This window comes from Dendropsophus ebraccatus, chromosome 14 (genome assembly GCF_027789765.1).
Source record: "Dendropsophus ebraccatus isolate aDenEbr1 chromosome 14, aDenEbr1.pat, whole genome shotgun sequence".
NCBI classification, from domain to species: domain Eukaryota; kingdom Metazoa; phylum Chordata; class Amphibia; order Anura; family Hylidae; genus Dendropsophus; species Dendropsophus ebraccatus.
Genome location: NC_091467.1, coordinates 29,304,564 through 29,328,811, shown reverse-complemented (window position 1 = coordinate 29,328,811; position 24,248 = coordinate 29,304,564). Strand labels below are relative to the sequence as shown.

General features: G+C 42.2%; 1 protein-coding gene across 1 annotated transcript; it reads left to right on the top strand.

Moving 5' to 3' along the window:
- The first annotated feature begins 10,786 nt into the window (after positions 1 to 10,786).
- DLX4 (distal-less homeobox 4) lies at positions 10,787 to 23,840 on the top strand. The gene is made up of 3 exons (XM_069952195.1): positions 10,787 to 11,221; positions 20,744 to 20,937; positions 21,470 to 23,840. Exons 1-3 carry the CDS (start codon positions 10,897 to 10,899, stop codon positions 21,710 to 21,712), a joined length of 762 nt encoding a protein of 253 aa, XP_069808296.1. The 5' UTR covers positions 10,787 to 10,896; the 3' UTR covers positions 21,713 to 23,840.
- Positions 23,841 to 24,248: the final 408 nt, after the last annotated feature.

Genomic DNA, 24,248 nt, shown 5'->3' with positions numbered 1-24,248 from the left:
AACATCTACCATTAGAAAGACTAGAGTAATTCTTCTTTTTGGTCCATTAATCTCTAGCTATCCTATACACAGCCCATACGTTACGTGTGACTCTACACAGTGTATTATTGTTTCATTTGCTTCAAGTCGCTACTACTCTCTTTAGTGAAACCAGAAGATTGGTTTGATCTCCTTCCATTCTGTATCGTTCTCCAGGCCTCTCCTGGTTTGTAGACGGAATTCAATGTTATTCTATGTATCTGATGAGGTTAAGAAATGTAAAGGGAGTAATTGATTCCGTGTGTGCCGTACTCTCCTTACCCTCCTCCACCATGTCAGATGGAAAACATAATTACAGACTATAAGATGGAGGAAGGGATACAAAGTGGGGGAGCACAGAGACATCTATTTATAACATGCCACAGTGTATCGCATGGAAATCCAATGGAGAACAGCTGAGGATCTTCTACAGAGACACTGTCGATGATTTAGGACGTGTTCACCGCCCCCTCTTTGTAGAACCACCTACTAATACAGTCATTTTTTCTCTTTAAGAAGTCACTCAAAAAATTCCTGGAACTGAGTGGAATTAAAACCGTAAATATCACATTTAGCATTTCCATTGAAAAATTCCATGACAATATGTATACTATAATTATTCTATGTCATACCTCGATATAACATGTACAACACGGCTATAATGGGGAAATGAATTATTACATGGCACCAGAATTAAAAGGGGTACTCTGACATCAGATAAAAAATAAACATGCTCAGGGGGTGGGGCTAAAGCTCAGAGACAGGCAGATATTCCTGTGATATCAGAAGATGGTGCCTTGTCTATAGACAAAGGGAGGAGCTGGGGGTCTGGAGACAAACACTCTGTAGTTCTTATATTTTCAACTTCCTTTAAGGGGTGGATCACGCTGAAGCCAGCACTATTAGTGATAACATTATATTAGAAAGTTGTCTTGAGTTAAGAACAATTTTTTTATACGCACTTGAATACCCCTTTAAATTCATTTTTGACTGTGATATGCATTGGCAGGTTCTTCTTCATAGAAGATAGGGAATATGGACAAGATTTGGCTTGATGGAAATTTTGTTATATACTTTTATACTTGAGGTTGTCAGTAGAGATAAGGCAGAGGTTGAAGGGGTTGTATAACATTTGGGGGGAAATTGCTGTCAAAAAGCAAACCATTCTTATCTATAAGTTCTGCCCCAGATGCTGGCCTGTAATTTCAGTCACAGCCCATGGGCAAGAGGGCTGCTGTATACTGAAGAAAACAGCCACGTTTTTCTAATCTCACTCCCTTCATAATCTCTATACATAGTTACATACTTAACGTTATATCTTATGCCTTACTCTCTGTACCTGGACCATTAAAGGGGTTTTCCAGGACTACAAAAACATGGCCACTCTCTTCCAGAGACAGCCCCACTCTTGTCTCCAGTCCAGGTGTGGTTTCCAGTTAAGCTCCATTCGCTTCAATGGAACTGAGTTACAGAACACCTCACAAACTGGAGACAAGAGTGGTGCTGTCTCTGGAAGAACGTGGCCATGTTTTTGTAGGGCGGGATAACCCCTTTAATACCTTATATTACTATTGGGAGTAATAGTATTAGAAAGGACAAGTAAAACATTAAGAGGCAAGGAGGAATCAATGGACCCACCAAGAAGTGACTATAACCTTTATTGTACAGATAGATAGAAGACATACTAGTGGATGCCAGAACAAGGCAGCATTGTTTTACTGGTGGAGGGGGGGGGGGGGGGAATATGCGTTTATAATTATCAAGTAACAGCAATGTAATTTTCTAGGACTCACCACTATGAAGCATCACAAATATAATAGTAATTGGTGAAAAGATGGCATTCCTATTCATACTAATGGTTTTCATGTGTATGTGGAGCCTCTCATGAGGATTAAAGTAAGAGTGTATGTGCTATAGGACCAACCAAGGATAGCCCCCGGCTCCAGAGACCCCACTGCATTAGCTAGCTTTTTGATGAATTTATAAGGGCATATAATTATAACTATATAGAGACAAACTATGCGGGCCATGGTGACATCACTCAGGATTAAAGTAAGGGTGGTATTACATGGGCCGATGGGGTCCCAATAATACTTGTAAGATCTGCTCGTTAACTGGGCCTATTACACGGCCCGATAATCGTTCAACAAGGGCTGCAGGGACATCGTTACCGATGTCCTTGCAGCCCTTATTTAAACTGTATACATACCTATCCAGGCTGCAGGGCTCCTCTTCCTCTGTGCTTCTCCCCGAGTCCTGAGCGCTCCAGCTTCACAGCGGCTTGTCTCAGCTGACAGGCCACTCAGCCAATCACTGGCTGCGGCGGTCCTGGCCTGTGATTGGCTGAGCGGCCTGTCACTTGAGACAAGCCGCTATAAAGCTGGGGCGTGAGAGACCTGGTGAGAAGCACAGAGGAAGAGGAGCTGCACGTGGACCGCGCACCGCTGTTACATGTAGCAGTGCGCGGTCGGCGCCTGGCGATTATAGGTCAGAACCTATATCAACAATCAGCTGATGACAACGATCATCATAGGGCCGATTCGGACGATTATCGTTCCGTGTAATAGTACCCTAAGAGTGTAGGAGGAGATCTGTCTGTTTGCCCACTGTAGGCTACGTTCACACAATGTATATTCTCGTAAAACCATGGCCGTTGTATAACGGCCGTGATTATTACGAGAATATACGGTACCTTGCTGTCTATGGGATCCTGGCCGGAGCGTATACACATGGTATACGCTCTGGCCGGAAGCCCTAGCAGCGCCGCAAACCACTGACATGTCAGTGCACACTATGGAGTGAGCGGCTTCGGCTGAACAAACCGGGCCAAGGTCCGGGTTCGTACAATCCTGAAGCATCGGCATTTGAATCCTGCTATCTTCCCATTCCCTGGGGAACGTGGAGACAGCCCGAGTCCCACCTGGAAAACAGGGATACAGCCTATCCTAGGTCATAGGATGTATCCCTGTTTTCCAGGCGGGACTCCACCTCTCCACAGAAAGAGAAGATAGTGGGATTCAAATGCCAATGGTTCAGGTATGTTTGAACCCAAATCTGGTTTGCTCATGTCTACTTTTCATCTATGTGATTGTTCTGTGTCCCTGGCTGGATCTGAATCCTCTCCTCTCATTTTTTCTACCCCTTTAAGTACACACTTTGGGGCCATTCGCTCCATTATAGTGAAACAGCTTCCTCTACTTAAAATTGTTCAGACTAACTCTGATTGATTAACGTCCAGGGGGAAATGTGTTGTGCGGAGAGGAAAGTCCTTTGACAATTTTTTGTCTCCGAGTGCTCTCAATGATCCTCCTCTGGCCACTCTCTAGATGTCCTTTATGTAAATTTTACAAACAAAAACAGTTAACATCTGTGGTTATAAAAAGAAAATACAGTATGAAAACTTGTATTCATTGTAATTCTATTTTTGTCATTTACCTTGCAGAATGTACCAACTGTTTGCCACAGTATGTGGGCTGTACTTCTCGCATATTGAAGGAGAGACTTGCGGAACATGTCTCCGATGTATCTGCTGCATCCAGGCTCACATTCAGTACAACACTTTCTGGCTTGTCAAGACATTTTGTTGACTGTCACCAAGGACATATACTGTATCTCCCTTCAAAGTTTGTGACATTGAAAAAGTCAAAAAACCCAAGAGGGACGGAGACTAGATTAATCAGCTACATCTCAAGGAGGCATATTGGATTGTCCAATTGGATGCCAGATCTTTGTGAAGCCTCAATCGAAACATTGACTTGGCTTATATTTATTAGTACCTGTTGTATATTTTTACATTGTACATCTTATAAAAGCTATGACTAAGGAGCTACACTCCGAAATGCATTGGTGTTGCTGTTTTTAGACATCAATGTCTTTTTTTATGGTGTTTTTACATGCTATCAATAAATTTTAGATTTTATCTATGTATCTTGAATGGATACCTGTAGTAGACAGATTTAGGCCATGTTCACACTATGTAAAACTACGGCCGTAGTTTTTGCCGCAGAATGGGATCCCGGCCGGAGCGTACACACATCGTATACGCTCCGTCCGGGATCCCATGCGGTGCCGGAGAAAACTGACATGTCAGTTTTCTGCGGCCGGAATTCAGTGAATTCCGGCCACGGAAAGACCTGTCAGTTCACACAGTGAAGCGAGTGGCTCCGACTGCTTGCTTCACTGTGTGCTATGGGAAGCTCTGATGTGGGTGCGCGCTGATGCGCCCGCATTAGAGCTCCGCGGCCGGAAAGATCACCCGGCCGGTACTTAAGTACTGGCCTGGATGATCCGGGCTGAGACTGGCCGTTCCGTGACCCGGCCGGGGTCACGGAACGGCCGGGTGTTCACATTGTGTGAACATAGCCTTAAAACACAGTGTCCTGGACTAGGATGCAGGTTACCCTGAATGGCGGTAACCCCCCACTAACGCCTTGTATGAATCAAGCAAAACATTCTCTAAATCCAGAAAGAAGAAGGTATTGGATTTGGATTTCTGCTGTGGATTTTTATACATGGGGATGAGAACAAACCTTTATGTCCTAGCATCTTACATGGCCCTAGCCACTGAGTATACTATCTTGAACTTTTAGATAGGTGCTCCTTTACCAAGCCCTCGGCTTCAAGCAGCTGTCAGCTGCACATTCCCTATTACACAGGGAGATGTGCAGATGACAGGCGATAATTTTTTGATAGGTCAAAGGGACCCAATCACCAACTGAATGAGCATTTGCTTGTTTGTTGGGTGATCACTAAGATTCTTACACAAGGTAATGTTGGTTGATTTATCTGATAATCTCCATGTATAATAGGGGATACGAGCAGTGCCCATCCATCCTATCCTAGCAGGGACCCCTTCCCTGTATGAATCTTGGCAATTATAGGGGCAGGCTTCTAAATTCCTTACAAGGTTTATGTTGTCACCATGGCGACAAAGGAACACCTAAGAAAGACTGTATACAGATATAAAGTCCTGCTCATAATTGTCCTTCTGTTCCACAACAAGAAAAAAAAAAGTTTCCATTGAAATCGACCAACCCAGGAAACAAAATGTATTTCCATGATAAATATTATGATATTGAGATTTGGAAATCAGCGGAGAAGGAATCTGCGTTCCAAAAGCCTTCACAGCCGCTGCCAAATAAAATACCTTGCAATATAGGGAAGGCTTTGAAAGTGTGTGGGAGAGGTAACACGAGCTGATTTATAGCACCAAGGAGTTTTACAATCTGACAAATAAATAACCCCTTCAATGAAGACCAGGTCACCATGGAGGAACAGTATATGTATGTATATATATATATATATATATATATATATATATATATATATATTCAGTGTATATAGTATAATGGGATGTAATGTGTAAAGATGGTTACTGGGGAGGATGTATAGGCAATATTACACACAGTTATTATTCATTCTTTATAGTTTACAAAAAGTGCTGTCTAAAAAATTTTAATTAACAATACAGAGTAATAGGAGGAGATGTAGTAACGCGCAAAAGTATTAGGCCGATTCGGCAGATTATCACTCTGTGTAATAAAAACAACGATCAGCTGGTGATAACAATCATCAGCTGATCATGTCCTTAGTTCCTGAACTAAAATCATCAACCACGCGTCTCTATAGCTATGGACAGCCGATGGTTGATGAATCTAAATAAAATAATAAAGTTCATACATTACCTGTCCATGCTCCCCGGTGTTTTCTTTGCTTCTGCAACGTCAGAGCATGTCTCTGAAATGACAGGCTGCTCAGCCAATCACTGGCCAGGACGGGACCACCGTCAGAGTTCCTCTGTTTAATGTTTGAAAGTTTTGTACACTTTTGATTAATATGGGTCCTTTAAGGTCCTTTTACACAGACAAATTTATCTGACAGATTATTGAAGCCAAAGCCAGGAACACACGTACCAGATCCGCAGCATATTTCACGCTGCGAATTCACAGCTAAATCTGCTGCGGATCTCTTGCCTGTTAGTTTCTATAAGATGACATACTCGCAGCGGGATTGACATCTCGCTGCGAGTATGTAAGTGACAGCCCCCTTAACCCCCCGCCGGCCAGTGCATACATTACATGCTTCACGCTCCGGCTTGCTTTTGGGGCCTCCTGGTGTCTGGACGTCCCGCTCAGCCAATCAGTGGTTGCAGCGGAACAGCGCACTGATTGGCTGAGCGGGTCGTCCAGCGGGGAACCCCCGAAGCAAGCTGGAGCATGGAGCAGATAATGTATGCTCCAGCCGGCGGGGGGGGGGGGGGGTTCTCACTTACATACTCGCAGCGAGATGTATTCTCATTAAAAATGACCGGCAAGGGATCCGCAGCGGATTTCGCTGCAAATTTGCAGTGTGAAATCCGCTATGGATCCGTCATAAAGGAAAGACAGAGATTTCTCCTCTTTTCAAAGTATTCCTGGCTTTGGCTTCAATAATCTGTGTAAAAGGGCCCTAACTTAACTATGTTTACTACTACTGCCTATGTAACCTGAATGTCCTTCCAGAAACGGTCCTGCTTGTTCATACTTACTATAACTATTTCTCGGATATTGCATTTCTTTGTATTGTTGTAAAAATGTAATAAATAACTATTGAAACGAAAAAAAAGAATGCTTAGAAGTGTTCATGGTTTGTTCTCAGCAATTAACAAAATGCTAAGTGAATGAAGAGAGAGAAACAGCATCAATATTTAGTGTGACCGCCCTTTACCTTCATAATGCTATAAATTCTTCTAGGGACTCTTGCACAAAGTCGGGGACTTTGTAGGATCATAGTCAGGTGTATGATCAGATAATAATAATCATCATTTTCATATGTAGATTGAAACAAAGTCAATATCTGAAACAGAATTAACTATAAAAAAAAAGCCTAAAACTGGGTGAGGAACAGCCAAACTCTAAATATAAGTGGTTATAAGGTGTTATAATAAGCTGGTCATGATTTATTTTTAAACACTCAAAACGGGCAACAATGAGGATGGTAGATGGAGTGGTCGGCCAAGGAAACTTGGCACAGCAGTCAATAACTTTACTTGGTACAGGTGTTGGTAGTGCCTGAGGTAGTAGCTGATAGTAGTGGTAAGAAGTAGAAGTGTTGCTTGACTTGGTTTAGGGACTGTTCTGGGGACCTTGTCAAATTGGTGCAGTACCCTGCCGGGACAGTTTGTGCATTAGTGTTACAGAAGAAGAAGACCTGGTATTCACGGTTAGAAGAAGTGAACAGAATAAGGAGATAACCTTTTACTAAACAAGTCTAGAGACTGTCAGGTTTGGTAGCATGAGTCCCAGGCTTGAACTTCTGGGCGAAGCTAACCTCTCAAGTTTACACCAGAAGGCTGAGCAGATACCAGTGGAATACTTCAGCTTAGGCTCTTTGTTCTACTGAGGATCAATCCTTGCCTGTATAGATTGTCCTGACGTGTTAGAAGAATTCCAGATGTAGGCAAGCTTGAACCCAGATGACAGTCACCCCACCTTTGGGCTTAGCAGTGCATAGTTACTGTCTCAAAGTCTCTGGAAAAACTGTGTCTCTGTCTCACTCCAACTCCACCGCTGACTACAGACAAAAAGACGATAGCAGGGCCCTGGCTTAATCCAGGCCTGGCTGTAGAGTGCAGCAGCAACCCTCTCTCTGTGTCTCCTCAGTGCAGCTAACTAGACAAAAGACAAAAGGCCCTTGCACCAGGAACTAGATTACTTATATAGGGGTTACCAACTCTGTTATTAGAGAGGTTTTCTGTTTATCAAAGAGTTGCGGGGAGACATAGACAGTAATGTATGTCATACACTATTGTACTGCACACATATATTGGTATCATTACCATATTGACCATTTATTATAATTTTTACATAGAACATTGATCTCACGTTTTTATCTTTAGTTTTTTTTTTGTATCTGCTTCTCTATTTAAGTCAAACTTTATTTAAACTATTCACGTGTCCCACCGGGTCTCAGCCTATAGACTATAATGGAGCAAATGAGTCAGATCTAGTGGCCTCTCCAGCTGTTGTAAAACTACGATTCTCATCATTTCCGGACAGCTGCAGTAGGTGGGGCATGCTGGCAGTTGTAGTCTTGCAGCAGCCGCAGAGGCCCTGGTTGGAGTCCAATGCAATAGATCTATTGGCTAATGAAGAAAAGAATCCAACAATAAAACGTATTAGTAAAGGTAGTAATAGTCATAGGAGACCATCCCTCCATGTACCCAGGACAATTGCCAATTTTATTATTTTATTAAAATGGCTCTTGACGACTTTCCTGCCATATTTATTAAGTCCTAATACTCCTATGGGCAGGACATTTATTATTCTAGGTTTCTATTTATAGGTCATCGGCACTGTCGCTAAGATATATAAAGTGCAGTAAAAGTCCCACAGATATTTTACAAGTTATTTATAAACTTAATTTCATGAGTATTTAGTCAACTGTATTTTCCATGCGAGGGAGGACTGGAATGGTGTTTAACATTGGGGTGGATCCTACCATCTTTCCGAAGCAAACAGCTGCGAAAGGGCAGAATTTATTACCGTGTTTGCCAGGGATGGACGCCTGAAGGGTTCATCCATCTGGGCAGCCAAGTGACCTCATGACAGTTTATAAGGTCATGGTGTTCCTAGCCAAGTAAGGCTTTCCATGTTGTTTCTGGAAAAACATCTACCAGGTGGCAAAGTATTTCTTATATGGCTCCATCCAACACACCTTTTGGGCAGTAGAGTCATGTTTTTGGAAGTGTGGGCAGATACATGTGCCAAAACTGGAGGCTCTACGTAAGGGAAGCCAGAGTCCATACAGAATTTCCAGTGCCGATCAGCTGATAAGTAGGGGTGCAAGGTGTCAACACCCTGCTGATGAGTTATTGATGGCCGGTGGTGGTGGGCCATCACTATTTTTGGGCTGAAAACCCCTTCAAGGCTTTCCTTTTTAGACCGAAGCTTAAAAGCTTAACAGATACCAATGTTAGCTTCTGTGCATTAAAGGTCATGGTCTCCTTACCAACTACTTTCCATGATATAATGGATTTTGAGGAGAATTAATGGCTTGCATTATATGACCAATATGGCACTGCCCAAATGGTCATATAGCTCCAGGTTGCCATTCCCATTGGAAATGTTGCTTTCCTCTTATTAGAAGTTTCATTTCTCATAGGTTATATTGACCACAATTTGGTCCTAAAACTTTATAACATTTACTTTCTCTCTGAAAGCCAACACGTGGTCAAGTGGCTTAGATACAGAGGTTTGGGCCATAAAAACACTGGGAAATATTGGGGGCCCCTTGATATATGGGAAAACCCAAGGGTATACACGTCAGCAAAATCTGTTCTTAAATGAAGATCAATGATCAATTATAACTTAACACATGGCTCTCCCGAGGATTCATATATAGCTCTAGTAATGACTCCAGACGTCCCTGTATGTAGTAATGATTATAATGTGACTATGAGGCTTTTATGTCTCTTTTGGTCTTTAGTAGCTTAGGAGCAGTTCTGATCCACAGTAACTTGTCCCATTAGCTTCCGTGATGGAATTGTTTTAAGTTTTATTGGTTCTTACTGGATATTTCCAATGGGAAATATTAGATAGGGTCCATTCTGGTGCCCGGTGACACTATCACACCTTTGATGAAGCTCCTGGCTACAGTGCAAAATTTGCCACCCAGCTACCATCTGCTTACAGTATATCTTCTTTTGTTGTAATACTGACAATCGGTCGCTGCCTGTGCACTGTACCTCCCAGCACTCACTGCCATCACCTCTCTGTCTATACCCCATTCCATCTCCTTCAGCTGCCTCCATGCTGTCTGCTTTTCTGCTGCAGTTCCCGATCTCACCCATAGGGTGTGCACACATGCTCTCCTGTCTACTTAAAGGGCCAACACTTCAAATCTTTCCTCCAACTGTCCCGATTGTGCATTACCCCCCGTAAGGCTGTTCACCTGTGCCTGATGAACATTGTGGTTCCCTGTGTCCATAGCAAAGATGTACTGTATATCCAGATCTCTGATCCATGTATGACTGATCCCCATTTTTCTGCACTACACTTCTGCCTGACCCCTGTGTTCCATATTGTCACGACTGCTCATCCTGAACCTATACTGCCTACCTCATCTCTCTTGTGTTTACCTAGTCAACTGCTCATGGCTCAGTCCTGGATCTAGATTCAGTCCATTGGGTGAGCTGCTCCCTAAACCAGCACCTCTTAGGAAGCGACCTGGTACCCCCTAGCAGAAGACATCCAGCCTCTACACTGAAGAAAGGGTGAAAATCTACATCTGCTCCCAAGTTTGTCCCACAGTCAAACCAGTTGGGTCCAAACCTGATGTTCCATTAAATTTATTTATACATATGCGCCATTATTTTCTGCATTCTAGTCCATCTTGACATACTACATATCATCAGAGCTAGTGAGCCACATGGAGGGTTGTAATTGTCAACAATTTAATGCAATTTTCTGGATAACCTGATCCCCTCACTCCATAGACATGTATGCACAGTTAGTTGTTTTGCAGAGCGGCGCCCTCCTTCCTCCCCTCGTCTTCTCTTGTTGATCAGACGGTTAGAGCAAGTTACAACCTGTAGAACAAGAGCCCAGGTTGTGAGCAGCTTCCATTCACCCAGCTGCCTGCACACACAGCTCATTATATTAATAGGGCTTCCCCGGGGAAGAATTGGTGACATCAGGAGAAGCACCTACCAATTACTGAGCTGGAGGCGGCTCCACAACTTTGTCAGAGCTGACTTGCTAGGGGTTCAGGACTTGACTATTGACAGGGAAGTAAAGCCTTGGTGACTGTAGAAGGGTTGAGATGGAGGTTGATCATCATGGGTCACCACCACCACATGGTTTGGCGTGAACTTGGATGGAGTGAACTCTACTATTAGACATGACCTCTATTACTGATACCTTCCTGGACCCATCTAAATCGGCCTTTCTAGACTACAGCCATGGACCAACATCATCTCCTCAACCACAACATTCTCCAGTCTTGGCACATGGACAGTACCCATCGTTGCATGGCTTCCATTCTACTGGACATGATGGTCTCTTCTCTCCAGGGGTGTCAGCCTATGGAGGCAGGTCCTTCCAATTCCCATACCCGACATCTCCTGCATCCAATTCTCATGGGCATCATAACTGCAACCCTTATCTTAGCTACCAGCACTACAGTGGCACGGTTAACCATGGTGGGAGACTCCATGAAGACCCAGGTTGGTGGCACACTTGGCATCTGCATTTACAGCCTAATGCATGTGAATAGCCTTACCCCATATACGTGTATTACAAAGGGGTAATTACACCTTTAGCGTTTGGCAACAGTTAATGGAGATTTTTGTAATTTTTGGGTGAAAATGATCTGTATTACAATGGATAATGTACGATGCTGAGTTGGTGTGAGCGAAGCACAGGGCTTATTCTTGTAGGCACTTTTATTTAAACTTTTGCAAGGAAATCCCATTACAACCAGTCACATTCTGGTCCTTATTTTTTAAGGACTGTCCTATATTTTCCTTGTGCTACATACGACACATAACCAGTTGAGGTACAGAATTAGTTATGCAATATATACCACAATATATACCATACTATGCTCATAGTATGGCACTGTTATATGATCATTGCATGGTAATGTTATATATGATCACTGCATGGCACTGTTATGATCACAGTATGGCACTACTGTATGATCACAGTATGGCACTATTGTATGATCATAGTATGGCACTGTTATATGATCACTGCTTGGCACTGTTATATGATCATAGTATGGCATCCTTATATGATCACAGTATGGCACTGTTATATGATCGCAGTATGGCACAGTTATATGGTCACTGCATGGTACTGTTATATGATCACTGAATGGCACTGTTATATGGTCATTGCATGGCACTGTTATATGATCATAGTATGGCATCTTTATATGATCACAGTATGGCACTGTTATATGATCATAGTTTGGCATCTTTATATGATCACTGAATGGCACTGTTATATGGTCATTGCATGGCACTGTTATATGATCATAGTATGGCATCTTTATATGATAACAGTATGGCACTGTTATATGATCCCTGCATGGTGCTGTTATATGACCACTGCTTGGCACTGTTATATGGTCACTACATGGCACTGTCATGGGATTACAGTATGGCACTGTTATATGGTTACTGCATGGCCCTGTTATATGGTCACTCCATGGCACTGTCATGTGATCACAGTATGGCACCTTTATATGCATGCCACTGATTTATATATAGTAGTATGTGGGCACTGTATGGCAGTTACTATGGCACTATGGTACAGTATTATGTAGGGCACCAGGTATCTCTATTATTTTAGCAATATAATTATTCACCCTAGGTCAGGAGAATGACCCCCATCTTAACACCTAACAATACAGGGGACAGGAGCTGACGTCTGCCTGCCATGTGTGTTGTGTACTGCAGTCCATTAAATTGCCCACAAAATGTGTATACTGGCAGGACTGGATAGAAAGAAACCCAATTCTGGGAGTTGTAGTTCTTTAAGTTTTCAAACCCTGGCTTCAATTAAAGGGGCAGACACCTATAAGTATTGATAATCTAGTCTTTGTGATGCAATCAGTCAGGAACCTGTTTACACAGAGTGACTGCCAATAGGTGTTCACTGAGTACGGCACATAACAATGGCAGCCCTGTGGTTCATACCTGGAGACAACACAGACCCGGCCTCGGCTAGTGGTGTTATAGCTGCAAGAAATATCCCTGGTGATAAATTACACCTTTATCTCACGGCTATGTCACCTATGTCATATACATTGGACGATGAACGCCACCATCTATCTATTTATTATCTATCTATCTATCTATCTATCTATCTATCTATCTATCTATCTATCTATCATCTATCTATCTATCTATCTATCTATCTATCTATCTCCTATCTATTATCTATCTATCTATCTATCTATCTATCTATCTATCTATCTCCTATCTATCTATCTATCTATCTATCTATCTATCTATCTATCTATCTATCTATCTATTATCTATCTATCTATCTATCTATCTATCTATCTATCTATCTATCCATCTCCTATCTATTATCTATCTATCTATCTATCTATCTATCTATCTATCTATCTCCTATCTATCTTATACAGGTATGGCATTGCTGTGTGAACGCTCTTTGTACTCCCATCATCATCCTTAGAGGTCACACTTCTCGCTGGCTCCTGTGCACACTGTGCAGTAACATCTTGCTGGACATATGGAAATAATCTGCATGATAAAACACTAGCACACAAAGAAGAGATGAACATGTGGTACAGCCTAGTCAGGAGAGTTCACAGCTCTGATATCCTGCACCTCCCATTTATTCATACTCTATATAAAGTATGAACATGAAGCCCCCAACCCGCTGTAAAGCATAAGAATATGGTTCTGCAGCAGCTGATGTGTATATTATGAGGTTCTGCAGCAGCTGAGGTGTGTATTATGAGGTTCTGCAGCAGCTGAGGTGTGTATTATGAGGTTCTGCAGCAGCTGAGGTGTGTATTATGAGGTTCTGCAGCAGCTGAGGTGTGTATTATGAGGTTCTGCAGCAGCTGAGGTGTGTATTATGAGGTTCTGCAGCAGCTGAGGTGTGTATTATGAGGTTCTGCAGCAGCTGAGGTGTGTATTATGAGTGTCTGCAGCAGCTGAGGTGTGTATTATGAGGTTCTGCAGCAGCTGAGGTGTGTATTATGAGGTTCTGCAGCAGCTGAGGTGTGTATTATGAGGTTCTGCAGCAGCTGAGGTGTGTATTATGAGTGTCTGCAGCAGCTGAGGTGTGTATTATGAGGTTCTGCAGCAGCTGAGGTGTGTATTATGAGTGTCTGCAGCAGCTGAGGTGTGTATTATGAGGTTCTGCAGCAGCTGAAGTGTGTATTATAATATTTAGCAGCAACAGTGTGTAATAACAGCAGCCACAGCAAAACCACTGTATTTGGCTACACTTGGCAAGACAACTTGTGTGATAGTCAAACTCTAACTAAATGTTCTATATGACTTTTTCCATTCACTTTTATTAAGTGTGAGTCAGGATAGGTACAGGACTCACATTACACAAAAACATAAAATCAAGATGACGGGAGAAAAAGACAAGTTTCGTATCTGCCCTTTATACAGAAGACTATTATTAAAGGAGAAGTCTGGCGAACATTTTTATTAAAGTATTGTATTGCCCCCCAAAAGTTATACAAATCACCAATATACACTTATTACGGGAAATGCACATAAAGTGCTTTTTTCCCCTGCACTTACTCCTGCATCAAGGCTTCACTTCCTGGATAAAATGGTGATGTCACGACCCGACTCCCAGAGCTTTAATATAAATTTTTGCTGGACTTCTCCTTTAATCTTGCCATGTCCTCTCTATACGGTGACCACAGATTCCAACTACACTATTCTGAGAGAATCCAAATATATTACAAGTTGGGTTTATCAGGATCCTACCTAATGTGTATGAAGGTGCATCATGTGTTTGTTCCCCTTTCCCACTGAAGACATATGTATGTTCAGCCACATTGAGCATACATATATGTGTTTGTCCTCCAGCTATTGTACATGCTAGATGTTTATGGATAATAGTGATCATCACAGCGGCATATCTTGCCACATTACACCAAAAGATTTATTATTGGACTTAGCCATTGCACAACACTCTTGTATACTACTCACTGGGTTGTGCAGTCAGTCACCAAACTAATATACGTTATAATTGACAATTTTTTGCTTTTAGGTCTAATGTATCATTACCATAGGGTAAATGTTTGTAGACCTCATCTGCCAGCATGGCTGCTCCACAACGTCAAAGAACATCCAGTTTCTGATCCTATTTCTAGATATACATTTCTCTGAATGCATTGTCTATATATATATATATATATATATATATATATATATATACATATATATATATATAGCTAGGGCTCCCTCAGTCCCTGCACCTGTCAATACTTTATGTGGTACCCTACATTATTGGTGTAGGTCACTATGGAAAGTACAGACAGGAGCACAAACCCCTCAAGGCAATGAGGTAAACACTGTATGCCTCACGGCTCAGTTAACAATTGCTGCAAATTTAGTGAGTGAGGTGCATTGCATGCAGCATCGCCACTCCAGTGTGTGACCCCATGTTAACTGAGTAGCGAGGCATACTGTGTATATGTAAAACGAAGGAGTCCCTGCTCCTGTACACTGAGTGGTGAAGCATACAGTGTATATGTAAAACTAAAGTGTTCCTGCAGTTTTGTACACTGGAGGAATATGGTGTATATTGTACACTGGTGAGGCATACGGTGTATATTCCAAACTAAGGAGTCCCTCCTCCTGTACACTTAGGAAGAAATTTATTAAAAGGCTAAAATTCCTTTTTTAAGCGCAGATGGGCCCGATCGGTGTAAAAATATTCACAAATGGCAAATGGTCTATTTGCAAATATTCTATTCGCATTGGGCCGTTCTGCGCCTCCTGCGCCAGTGGGGAGGAGAGGAGGCGTTTCGGGGGGTGGTGGTGGTGTTACAGTGCGGCTGCACGCAGAGGGGGCGCGGCCTCTGCGTGCGCCACATTTATCATTACCTTTGCCAGGGGAAAAATGATAGTGAAACCTACGCCGGCTTTGAGCTGGTAGAGGTTTCAAGTTATTCGCACGGACGGGCTTCGTGCGCACAGGATTTACATATATCCTCTGAGCTCCGGAGCTGCGGGGACATTTGTAAGCCTGGTGTAATAAACACAGAACTTAAAAAATGTCCCCCATAGTGTATATATCAAAGTAAGGAGTCCCTGCCCCTGTACACAGAGTGGTAAGGCATACAGTGTATATGTCATACTAACAGGTTCCTGCTCCTGTACACTGAGTGGTGAGGCGTACAGTGTAAATGTCAAATTAAGGGGTTCCTACTCCATCACACTGAGTGGTGAGGCATACAGTGTATATGCCAAACTAAGGAGCCCCTCCTTCTGTACACTGAGTGGTAAGGCATACAGTGTATATATGAAACTAAGGAGTCCCTGCTCCTGTACACTGAGTGGTGAGGCATATAGTATATATGTCAAAGTAAGGCGTCCCTGCTCCAGCACACTGAGTGGTGAGGCATAAAGTGTATATGTTAAACTAAGGGGTTCCTACTCTTTTTTCACACTTAGTGGTGAGGCATACAGTGTATATGCCAAACTAAGGAGTCCCTGCTCCTGTACACTGAGTGGTGAGGCATAGAGTGTATATGCTACACTAAGGAGCCCCTCCTCCTGTACACTGAGTGGTAAGGCATACAGTGTATATATGAAACTAAGGAGTCCCTGTTCCTGTACACTGAGTGGTGAGGCATAGAGTGTATATGCTACACTAAGGAGCCCCTCCTCCTGTACACTGAGTGGTAAGGCATACAGTGTATATATCAAACTAAGGGGTTTCTGCTCCTGTACACTGAGTGGTGAGGTGTAGAGTGTAAATGTCAAAGTAAGCAGTCCCTGCTCCTGTACACTAAGTGGTGAGGCATATAGGGGAAGATTTATCAAGCGTGGTGTAAAGTGAAACCGGCTCAGTTGCCCCTAGCAACCAATCAGATTCCACCTTTCCTTTTCCAAAGTGTCTGTAAAGGAATGAAAGATGGAATCTGATTGGTTGCTAGGGGCGACTGAGCCAGTTTCACTTTAAATTATGTTTGATAAATCTCCTCCATAGTGTATAAGTCAAAGTAAGGAGTCCCTGCTCCTGTACACTGCTAAGGCATACAATGTAAATGTCAAAGTAAGAAATCCCTGCTCCTGTACACTAAGTGGTACAGTGCAAATGTCAAAGGAGTCTCCTCAGTTTGCCTGAAACAAATTCCGAAAAAATTCAGATTTGGGCTACTTCAAATTTCTTTGGAAATTTTTAGTTTAGTCTTTTGAGAATCAATTTGCTCACCTCTATCCAAAACTAAAAGTGTCTCCACACTATATCCTAGAATGATATTGCTATACCTCGGGTGTGTAACTACTAAGTCCAAATGCCAAATCTGTAATAGGCCTCCACCTTCCATATAGTAATGGTGTCTTATGTGGTAGAAAGGCCATTGGATCCTCTCTGGTGCCAGGGCCCATGTATGACCGCTACTTCTGCTCAGGTTGCTGAGATGCCTCTTAACAACAATTGGCAACAAAAGATTATCCCATGGGGCTGGTGTAATGCCTCATACCACCATGCTTTCTGCTGTCTTTGGCGCTCCCAATTTTCCTATTCCCACAAGCATGGCCTTTTCCAACATCTGTTTTTAGTCTATATATTAACGTTAAGAAGAACTATATGGAACGGCCACTTTTCTGTATGTCCTTATGACAGGTCACTCATCCTTTAACAGTGACTTCAAAGTTTCACCCCTATGTGAGCAATGTAGAATTTCTACATTCTTATTGTGGTGGCCTTTATGACCTAGGCTTCCATAAAGTCTTCATAGGTTTCTTTTCCGGTATCCACATATCAAATTACAACTCGCTGTAAACAATAAAGGTCAGCAAAACAAATCAATCAATATGATACCTTACAATACTGGAAATGATCAAAGCGCTTACTAATATATTGGCTAGTATATGGTTTTCAGATGTATTAGTGATCGCCAGGCTAATGCTGGACCTGTAACAAATGGCTGGCCAGCTTCTATTTATAGAGGTGTAATCTTAGCGCCTGTAAATATTACAAGTAATGCTACTTTTCAACACCTGCAGTACCACTTTTTACCACTGTAGATAGTAAGCACTTTCCATAGACTCCAATGAAATAGCGCCTCCCCTCATAGCAACTTTTTTTTTAAAAACTCGTCTTTTAAAGGATAGGTCCACCATTACATTTTTTATGCTTTAATTCATCTGAAATACAAAAAAAAAAACATCAAGAGACTTTGCAAATCTAGTATACGGCTCCTATGCAGGCTTCTTTTCCGCCTGTTTTCACTTTTATCACAGCTATACGTTTTTGGATTATAATGTGACTAAACATGGCGCTATTATTGGGCTGTAATGACATGTTGTCACCATTTGTTATACCTTGTATAAAATCTGTGTATTCTCATCACATATAACACTCTATGCACATTGTGAACTAATATTGAGACTGTGTTTTATGGGAAGAATAATTACGGGTTATAAGAAGAAAAACATCCTCTAATAATTAGAGATTACTTTCAATTTTATGACATTAAGACATGGTTCACTTAATGACTGAGCCAAGGGCTTATCTCATCACAACTATTCACTTTTATGCTGGGTTTACACGGAACGATTATCGTGCGAATTTGCACGGTAACGATCGAATTCGAACGATAATCGTATGTGTAAACGCAGCGAACGATCGGACGACCAGCGATAAAATCGTTCATTTTGATCTTTTAACAGGTTCTTAAATCATCGTTCGTCGTTCGCAAAAAATTCGCCGATCGTTCCGTGTAAACAGTCGTTCACTGATTTTTCCTATGTGCGAGATAGGCTTAAGCGATCGCAAAACGATCGGAAAACGAATTTTCTGTACGATATATCGTTCCATCTAAATGCTGATCGTTATAAAAGAAAAATCGTTACTTAGAAATCGTTAATCGTACGATTGGGTGAATTATCGCTCCGTGTAAACCCAGCATTAGGGTGCGTTCACACATACAGGATCTGCAGCAGATCTGCAGCAGATTTGATGGCGCAGATTTGAAGCTGCAGATTCAAAGCAAATCAATTCTGGGCCATCAAATCTGCTGCGGATCTGCTGCAGATCTGTTGCAGATTCAAATCTGCGCCATCAAATCTGCTGCAGATCAGATCCTGTATGTGTGAACGCACCCTAATGCTGGGTTTACACGGAGCGATAATTCGCCCAATCATACGATTAACGATTTCTAAGTAACGATTTTTCTTTTATAACGATCAGCGTTTAGATGGAACGATATATCGTACAGAAAATTCGTTTTCCGATCGTTTTGCGATCGCATAAGCCTATCTCGCACATAGGAAAAATCAGTGAACGACTGTTTACACGGAACGATCTGCGAATTTTTTTCGAACGACGAACGATGATTTAAGAACCTGTTAAAAGATCAAAATGAACGATTTCTCGCTCGTCGTTCTCTGCATTTACACGTATGATTATCATTCGAATTCAAACGTTATCGTGCAAATTCGCACGATAATCGTTCCGTGTAAACCCAGCATTATAGTGCAGTCAGGCTGGTGATCAACTGATTGGTGATCGGCTACCTATACATTTCCCCTGGTTGCCTATATATGGGCCCATCTAATAGCAGCTGTCTGTTCTGGCCCATAGAGGGGGGTTCTGGGAAGGGGACCCCTTTTGTGATGTCCATAAGCCCCAAATAAGAATTTGGAAAGGGCTTTATACATAACTGAGACAATAATATTCCCCCTCCCCTCAACAAACACCAGTTCCATTTGTTTATCCGGGGACCTCATAGTTTGTTCTTGGATTATATTGCATGTGTGAATAAATGTAATCGCGGTCAGGCAGGTGGTGGGTAATTGTTTCTAGAAGGGTTTCTATTTGGGGATAATATTTCCATTTCAAATTACAATCTTTCAATACACAATATAAACATTTTGGTATAGATGTATCAAAAGGAGTAGTGACAATGAGGGAGGAAGAAAAGGAAGGAAGTGGATAGGACTAAAAGGAAGGTACAAAGAATGCTAAGGTAGAGGAAGTAAGAATGAATGGATGGCAAAAAAAGGAGGAAGCAAGAAAGGAAGGAGGGAGGGAGTGAGGGAAGGAGGTAGAGATAGGGTGGTATTACACGGGCCGATGGGGGCCCGATAATACCTCTAAACCACTCTTTTACCGGGCCTATTACACAGGCCGATAATCGTTTAACAAGGGCTGCAGAGACATTGTTACCGATGTCCTTGCAGCCCTTGTTTGAACTGTATACATACTTATCCAGGTTGCAGGGCTCCTCTTCCTCTGTGCTTCTCCCCGGGTCCCACGCGCTCCAGCTTCACAGCGGCTTGTCTCAGCTGATAGGCCACTCAGCAAATTACTGGCCGCGGCGGTCCCGGCCTGTGATTGGCCAAGCGGCCTGTCAGCTGAGGCCGATGTGAAGCTGGAGCGCGCGGGACCCGGGGAGAAGCACAGAGGAAGAGGAGCCCTGCAACCTGCATAGGTATGTATTCCTGTTTGCATATCGTCAGCATCGCCCGTGCACCGCTATGACAGGTAGTGGTGCGCGGTCAGCGCTGGACTATTATAGGTCAGAACCTATATCAACGATCAGCCGATGACAACGAACATCGGCTGATCGTTGTCTTTATTACACGGAACGATAATCGGCCAGATAGGGCCGATTCGGCCGATTATCGTTCTGTGTAATAGTACCCTTAGAGAAACGAAGAATTAATTGATTGGGAAAATTAAAAAATAAAGAGCTACTAGATGGACAAGTAGGTGCCATCAAGGTGCTTGCAGGTTGTCGAAACATTTGACAACACGCATCCCCCCAGAGTGTTGGAGAGGAAGGAAGGACAAGAGGGGAAAGGAGAGGAAAATGTAGAGAGGAAGAAAAAGGAAGAGTAAGAGGATAGGGACAAAAAGGAGAAAGGTAAGAAGAACAGTGGTTAGTAGAACTGTCCACCTCAGATCATTATTTTATTGTTATTCATTCAGTCAATAAATATCCGATTTGACTAAACGCAAATCCTATAACCTGTATCTGGTCTCATCATTGTCTTTTTCAGAGCTGGAGAAATCAACAGTCATAGAAAATGGAGAAATCCGAATTAATGGGAAAGGGAAGAAAATTAGAAAACCTCGGACAATTTATTCCAGTTTACAACTACAGGCATTGAATCAGAGGTTCCAACAAACTCAGTATTTGGCGCTACCAGAGAGGGCGGAGCTGGCTGCACAACTTGGCCTAACGCAGACACAGGTGAGGAGCAAAGGCTTCTGGGTAGAGATGAGCATGCTCGAGTCCATCCGAACCCGAACGTTCGGTATTTGATTAGCAGTGGCTGCTGAAGTTGGATAAAGCTCTAAGGTTGTCTGGAAAACATGGATACAGCCAATGACTATATTCATAACCTTAGGGCTTTATCCAGCTTCAGCAGCCACCGCTAATCAAATGCCGAACGATTGGGTCCGGATGGACTCGAGCATGCTCCAGGTTCGCTCATCTCTAGTTCTGGGTAATATTTTATGGTGTTAATATGCAATGAAAGGTCCAGTGGCTGGATCCCTCTAGTGGCAGGTCTGTAATAGTGTTGGACTGGGATTCTGGGAACTACCAGTAGAGACGAGTCTGATGCCCACTTTTAGTTACATTGCACCCTTAAAGGAGTACTCTGACCCTTTAAAATTTTATAGCCTATTCTCACTGACTGAAGTGGCTGTGACCAGCTATGTTGCTTCCAACATATCTTCTATGTGTCACATGCTATTAACTTTTTTTCATTTTATTATAGGTGAAGATATGGTTTCAGAATAAGAGATCAAAGTACAAGAAGATCATAAAACAAGGTCCTAGTGTTCAGGATGGAGACCAAGCTCTCACCTCATCTTCACTTTCTCCTTCATCCCCCAATGTTCCCCCAAGTTGGGACTTTTCTTCAACTACAAAGACCACCCCGATTCCTTCTAATTACTTGAATAATTATAACCCTTGGTATCAGGCTCCAGACACTTTTTCAAGACCCCCAATGATGTAATGGAACCTAATGGAGCTCTGTTATATGGTCTTATTACCAGCTCAGATGGTACCAGCCAATATGGGTGTCATAAGAAGAAAAGAGCTAGAAGTTCACCTTGAAGTACTCTCTTCCATATCAATGATGAAGTTGTGTGATTCCATCGTCCATTGTCTGGAGGAGGAGACACAAGGACTTAACGTGCGTCTAATGGAGGACAAATTTATGGCTCAATGTTATTTTAACCTTTATTTTCTATGTGAAATAGAACAATGAGGCCACCCATGTGGTTGCTTTGGGGTCCCTGGAGAGTGAATACCCATTCCAAATAGGTTTCATCACCATTTAAATGGAAGATGACCATCACCGGGGCATTTTGATGTATGCATGCACTGTGGTCTCCTAATATAGCACACCACGTTGAGTGTATGGATTGGTGAGTGCCATACAGAATCTTCTAAACTGATAGGGTGATGATGGTATCTTATCTTTTGCCCACTTTAACATTAATTTAGACCAAACAAATGGTGTCCTCCACTACATCTAGTCAATAGGTACCATTATTATGGACTGAGCTTTTCTTACCTCAAAGACTTCTAGCTTGAAATGAAAAGCATGTAGAATGGTTATAAAGGATATAATTGATAAGGGGTCCAACCTTTGGGACCCATCAGTCATAAGAATTGTTGTAACCGCTTCACTATTTATGTCCTGCATAGCAGCTCCTATCCTCCCGGTTGTGCAGAGAACTGCCGTATGGTCCAAAAGGCAGGTAGACACAAGCACTGGCTCCCCTGTGTCTATAGGGCTCCAGAGAATGAAGCCCCAGTCGTCATTTAGGGATGGCATGTCCTACAAATATGTCCCAACTAAAGATGAGTGAACTCCAGAAGTCAAATGCCATGCAGTCAGGTTTGGCCGAAACCAAACGTTCGTCAAGTTCGCTTATCATTAGTCGTAACTAATGGAAAAACCCTTTGAGAAAACAATTTTATCAAAACAGAACTTTTTTTTATGGTAGCTTACAATGGTTTAACCCGTAGAAAATCACTTATTTGGAACAAGTAGGCCCTCAAGTTATGCAATTCCCACCCCTTGTCTAGGGTTTGGTCAAGTGGTGGAGGACCAGGCAGCTAAATGAAAATCCTAATTTCATGTGTATTATGATATCTACCAGGCCTAAATTTAAAAGCAATGTTATATTGTGGTTCTTGCCACCTTACCCGTTTTACCACATCTTGCTTCATCAACTCTAGATCACTATGAATTTTTTGGGTATAAGGCAATCATTGCCATTCATAGGTGCCTATGAAAACTGCTGTCATCGTATCACGCATACTGTTCTTCCTATACTTGGTGCCACATTTTCTGGAGCTGATATGGTCCCTATGACATTGCTAATATAATTTGATCATGGTTATTAGGCTGATATGTCTCAATGATCAAGATGGCCATGGCCAAATTAATATATTCCTTATATTCAGCCCATCCTTTCCGACAAACGTCAATGATCAATCCATGTAAAAGGGCCTTAGGACTGTAGTCTCTACTTTGTTTCTTGTGTATTTTCCACGTACATTATGTTCTATAGGAGTCTGTTATGATGTAATATTGTTCCTGGGAACCACTCCTTCCATCTGCCATCACCAACTCCCATTTGTCTAACTTTCGACAGGTCAACATTTTGCAAGTTCAGACTTTCGTCCTTTCCCTTCTCCATTGTTCTCTATAGTTCTCGTCATATGCCATCTTTATAAAGGAGAACAATCTTTTTATGACAAACCTACAGGTAATTGCAAACCAGAAACAGTCTTAACTTCAAGGGAACTAACCACATCACCAATATGATCTGGTTCCTTCGGCTCCTTCTTCTGACCATGAAATGTTTACAGATCTTTTCAGGGATATTTGATGGCCGGATATAACGTTGAATTTATTCTTTTTTTAATTGTAATTATTAACCATTTTATTATGGTTACACTGTCAAACTATTTTTATTTATAAAGAGACATTGATATTGTATGGATCCTAACGGCAACATTTGCTATACTTTATGGAGAAACCCCTCCGGAGAATTCTTTTTTTTATAGGTAAATTGTATGCCCTGCTATTGTATTTTTTCCATTGCTTTGCATGGAATGACTTACGGGTTAATAAAATTTGTCATGAAATAACCATTGTATGGTCATAAATGTGTCTCTATGTAAATGTGTTCTGTTTTTCAATGGAGCTCACTTTACCATTCACTTGTCTGCAAACAACAACACTCACCGATAATAGAAGAGTATGGGAATAGAATAATGGAGCACAGGAGCATAGGAATAGGATAATTCCTTCATGAGTTTTCATCATAACATAACGTAAAAGGTTGCTATAGGCCCGGGTGGGCTGGGGTATTCCCATGTGCACTGACTGCTGCTGGAAAGCGTACTCCATAAGGAACAGCTATTTCTCATTCTCCCCATTGCAGAGAGTAGGGCCATAGCTGAGCTGTCAATATTACACATAGTTACTTCCTCTCTTACTTCTGTAGCCAATGACAGCACAGCACATACTC

What these genes read in the sequence shown, in the direction of transcription:
- DLX4 (XM_069952195.1), top strand. Translation starts at nt 10,897, where the DNA reads ATGACCTCTATTACTGATACCTTCCTGGACCCATCTAAATCGGCCTTT. An exon ending in GAGACTCCATGAAGACCCAG is followed by an intron (nt 11,222 to 20,743) that starts GTTGGTGGCACA and finishes TGTCTTTTTCAG; the next exon opens with AGCTGGAGAAATCAACAGTC. An exon ending in TTGGCCTAACGCAGACACAG is followed by an intron (nt 20,938 to 21,469) that starts GTGAGGAGCAAA and finishes ATTTTATTATAG; the next exon opens with GTGAAGATATGGTTTCAGAA.